At 37.5% G+C, this 5,242-nt stretch overlaps 1 protein-coding gene across 6 annotated transcripts in view; it reads left to right on the plus strand.

The window, feature by feature from the left end:
* Window positions 1–5,242, plus strand: part of csnk1g1 (casein kinase 1, gamma 1) — an 84,847-nt gene that overhangs the window by 18,452 nt on the left and 61,153 nt on the right. For all 6 annotated transcript variants that reach the window (XM_016483962.1, XM_016483964.1, XM_016483966.1 and 3 more), the window contains exon 4: window positions 1,359–1,428. In XM_016483962.1, coding sequence (XP_016339448.1) covers window positions 1,359–1,428 — 70 coding nt within the window. The remainder of the gene's footprint in view (window positions 1–1,358; window positions 1,429–5,242) is intronic.

Raw genomic sequence — 5,242 nt, forward strand, 5'->3', positions numbered from 1 at the left:
TGAATAAATGTCTAAAAATCCTGATTGGAGTATCACTATATATGATCAATATCACTCTAGTACGAGAGCGATACCGGTTCTATATCAGCATGGCTGTGATTAGGCCAGAGGCACGAGGCGGCAGGCCGAGTGCCGGAGGCAATCACAGCCGCTGATACAGAGCCGGTATCGCTCGAGTACGAGAGTGATATTGCGTTTATACAACAGTTAGACGGAACGTGTGTAATTAAACAAGAAACAACGGAGTGCCTAATAAAACCCTCTTTTGTGCAGAACTACTTCCTTCCGCTACGGATTCAAAGCTCAAATTGACAGTTAAACATACGTCACTTTTAGAATTCGTATCAAGGGCATGTGCTGCTTCAGTTAGGTTATTAGTGAGAAATAATGAGGTTATAAGAGAGAAACAATGCGGCAAGACGTGCATCCAAATGAGAGAGAGAGAGACCGCGAAGCTAGACGTTTCTTCTTATATATTAACTAAAGTACTCTACGATTAGCTCAGTGAATAATTAAAAAAAAAACATAGACCCGGCTAGAACAAGCGGAGTGATACAAAATTGTGAAAGGGCGTTCCTGTAGCGATACCAGTACAATATCTCACGGTTCTCAACCAATCAGATTTGAGAACCAGTACGAACTGTTGTATAAATAGTGATAAATGATAAAAAGAAGGCTTTAAAAAGATCGGTATCGGCAGATACTGCTTTCTGTGATCGGTGATCGGCCTCAAAAACCCTGATCGGAGCACCCCTACTACTTAATAATAATAAACCACGCCTTCACCGACGCATGTTTGTAATTTAAGCTCCTGAAGGATGTTCAGCACCATGAAAGAGAAACAAAACTACAAAACCTGTTCCCAGCTTCTGGTCGGAGGAAGTGTCTGCGCTGAGGTTTCAAAGGGAGATATTTGCTGACAAAATTTATTACAAACTAACAGAGGAATAAGTTTTATTTAGGTATTAGTTCATTTAAAGAAGATAACATGCATTTTATTCCTCTCGTCCTCCTTCTCTTTGGTTTGAGCTCAACGCTGGCACAGAATTCAACAGCTCCAAATACATCAAAAAGCCTGATCGGAGCACCCCTAGTTGTAACCATCTGAGCATGTCTGTAGACCTGGAGTCAAACTGAAGTTTGGATTGTTAAAGAAAGCAACTCCAACTGACGTGTTTTAGAGATTTTAGGAACCTGAATCTACCGGAATATTAAAACTGATAACTTGAATATGTCCCTCAGACACGTGAAAATAAATGTGTATAGCTGGCTAGAAAATTTATTTACTGTAAATGAACTTAATGTGAACAAATAAATGGGTTTTAATTGAATCTTTTTTTTTTCTGCCACTCCTAAAGGAACCTGTGAAATCGAGGGCCCCACAGCTACATTTGGAGTACCGGTTCTACAAAACATTAGGCAGTTCAGGTAAGATTATAATCAGCACCAGCACTGCTGTACCCTGCTTTTATCTCCTTTGTTTACTTGGATAATATTCATTCCATGTGTTGTGTTTCATATTTTTGCATTCAATCAGAGTGTTTGCTCATTTTATCTCATCTACCTTTAGCCTTAATCTTCATATCCAGGTGCATGACTTTGTTTATACTGCGCATAAGCTTTGTGACAGGGATTTACCGTTATTTTTCTTGCTTTGAAGCCTGCAGTTCCCGAGCAGGTTTTGTAAGGATGTTTCCTTTGTATTGGATTGAGGATTTTTTCCCCTCTGGAGTATCTGACATGTTGAGTCATAGCTTCAGTTTTGATCTTACAGAACAGTTTGTTTTACTACTGAGCCTAGGCATGTGTGTGTGAAATCTACTCGCTTGCTACAAAATTCATGTTTTGCCTCACCTACCAGTGGTTGATGAATAGAGAAAACTTGTCAGCAGTGATCCGATTGTTCTGTTTTAATAATTTCATATTATTCTTAACCTCTAAATCTGTTTATTCATGCTGTAAATCAGCAAGGACTAATAATTGTTAGCTTTTTTTTTATCTGGACACCATATTGAGGCAAGACTCAAACTAGTGGTAAAACATATGTCTGCTCATGCAGTGGCTGCTGGGTTTGATCACTTCACACTGCACTTTGATTCAGGAAGTGGCGGCTCGGGCATCACAGAGCGCGGTGACGGGGTTGCCCTGGTGACAAAACGCAGATGCTCTCTATTCAATGTCTGGTGGATGACAGGCCAAGGGGTGTGGCCTCAGACTCTCTATTCTTGAGATTCACACACAGTCATTCCTCAGTCAACATCTTCAGACTGAGTGTATTAGCATAAGAAATTTCAGCAGCAGCTGCGTCAGCAAGACGGTTCCTTGTCATGTATAGCCAATTTTTTGTGTGTTTGCATTCAATAGACAGCTAGCTAGATAGAAATTCTATTATCATCTTAGGAAGAATTCAGATTAGAATGAATAGATCTGGGTGTCAATCATTTCACAGGGTTCATTTCTAGAGCTTTTTAAAGCACAAATTTTGGGCCATGGTGCATATTGTTGAATGAAATGAAGATTTCAGTGAACAGAATTTTATTAGTAAAATGTGCCCATAAAATGCTAATCACTGATTGAATATTATTCTTATGCTGCATGGCTGGACTGAATTTTGACATTGTGATGTGTTTTTATCTGCCGTTTTTCTTTATAGAAATGTAATTATGCAGTGACATGATACCGATTTGCAGTGTCTGCAGTTTTTAATGAAGGCAGATGCTTCTCTGCTCTCACAGTCAACCAAACTGAGAAAAGCCACATTTGACAGCCATTACAACTAGGGCTGGGTATCAATTCAGATGTCCCGATTCGATTCGATTTCGATTTGCAAGCTCTCGATTCGATTCGATTCTCGATTTTTTGATTACATTCAGTGAATATAGTTTTAATACAAATGCTATTGATATTTCTAAAAAATGAACAGTAAACATCAGTTTACAAATGGTGAATGAATAAAAAAAAAATAAGAACCACATGCCTGTATTTTAAACCTATACTTTTTTTGTATGGCTCCTTTTTTAAACAATAATAGGGCCCTATAAAATTTTCTTAATTTTTCTGGTAATCAGATGAAGGCATGATTAATCGAAAAATCGATTAATTAATCGATGCTCACTTACATTACTGTGAACTCTGTGTCCTGAATCAATACGTAAATTAAACGTCAGACTAGTGGCATTAATTCACCTATGCATTAATTAACCTATTCATGTTCTTGGGGTTGCTTCAAAAACTGCAAAATGCAGGCAGTGCAATGGGGGGGGGCAGTATGAAATCATACTGATTTCATTCATTCATTCATAAGTGACAATAGATTTTTCATTTTCAACTATCACCAGGTATTCATAAAGTTTGGAATCTGATGTCACAAAAAAAACCCGCTTTGTATTGGAAACATTTTACCTTCTTACATTTGAAGTAGATGTCATGCGGATGTGTTTGTAATGATATATGTAGTTCAGGGGTGTGTTGGACCAGAGGAGACAGGAAAAGGGTGGCAGCAGCAGCATCTGATCAATAATTCAGCACACTGCACAGCTAGCGTCTATACAAGCATCTCAGTAAAGCTGTGTGTAAGTCTATATGTCTGCCGCTCTGCTGGTTTATGTATGGATGTCTGTGGAAATGCTTTGAGTCTTTCTGTGTATAAGTCTTCTTCCTGTGCCGTATCTGGGACGGTATGCGGGCTGTGCGTCTCTGTACATGTCCCACAGAAGGGTTTGTGTCTCAGTGATGAATCAGCACTTCAGGAAAGGTGGCACTCTGACCACAAGCGTTTCCAGGATGTTGCTGGGATACAATATGCAGACTCTGTTTCTTAGAGCTAGCTTTTAAAGCATACTGTGTTCATATCCAAACTGTATGACTACACCTTAATTCTAATGTTACGATTAAAAAGGAATTTAATAGGAGTATATTGCTTTTTGTATTTTTCATGGCGCGAAAATAACCTTCCAATGTAAGATGAGTTTTTATATATATATATATATATATATATTAGGGATGGGCATTCCAAGCAAAAAAATAATTAGAGATCGACCGACATCGATTTCCCGATATTTAAGCATTTTACCATAATCGAATATCGGTTTTGTAATATCGGATTCACCGATAAACGCTGCCATCTTGTGGGTGTACTAATTTATCTGTACGGCATTTATCTAATGCACAAATTAGATGCATTACATAAATGCCTGATATGTAGTTTATACAGCTTAGCTCTAAGAAATAGAGACAAATAGAGAGTAATGTAAAATAATCCGTCAAGTCCTGTCCCAATAAAGACGTAACTTTGCCTGAATTAAATAATATACAGCCATGAATGAGCACATGTTGGACATAAAAGCGCTGAATTTAATTCTCTCTCTGTTGTATATTTGCTCATCATTAGTCTTGTGAAGCCGCTTTCATATTGCTGTTCACTCAGAGGGTTGATGCTCAGGAAATGCTCCAGCACGGCCACCGCATGTGACTTTTAACAAGATTCACTTGTTTAAAATAGGGGTCGACCAATATGTGTTTTTCAAGGCCGATACCGATTATTACAGATCAAGTAGACTGATAACCGATATTTTGAACCGATATACTGTATATGTCTGGTGTAAAAATAAAAATTAATGTCAAAATTAAGAATGAAAAGGGCTCTGACAAAAACTGCCTTCCCTGGTGTTGGTTGTGTAGTACTCCCACACTGCACTTCTTACTCTTGTCTTCCTCTGTGCATCCATCTACAATAAGGGTAATATAAAGAGAGAGTTAAAAGTGGGGCCACTGTATGCTTCACGATTAAGCCTATGAATACTGTACTACAGCTAAACAGCTTGGGGAAATGTAAGTATTTGGCTTCAATAATTTACATGTTAGAAATGTATGTGTAATAGCATAACCTCTCATAATTCCTCATTAATTCTTTTCTGATGGCTAAAACATAACCTACAATAGTAGAGGTGTCTATTCAATTCATCATGTAATGCACATCAATGGATTAACTTTTTTTTTTTTATTATATAATAAGTGTAAATAATTTAATTGTCTTCATAGCTATATTGTAGCAGTTAAGAAGACTGCAACTATTTTCATGAAACACTAATAGCCTTTTACAGGCACACATAGTTCAATAGCCTATTGAAATGTCTTGGCCTATGTGACACTAGAAATTTCAGTTAGTTTTAATTTGCAGTACAGTGCAAATGAAGGCATAAATCAATTTAATTTATCTTTTAATCAAATGAGAGTTAAACTC

This window comes from Sinocyclocheilus anshuiensis, unplaced genomic scaffold (assembly GCF_001515605.1).
Source record: "Sinocyclocheilus anshuiensis isolate Anshui unplaced genomic scaffold, SAMN03320099.WGS_v1.1 scaffold773, whole genome shotgun sequence".
Taxonomy (NCBI): Eukaryota; Metazoa; Chordata; class Actinopteri; order Cypriniformes; family Cyprinidae; genus Sinocyclocheilus; species Sinocyclocheilus anshuiensis.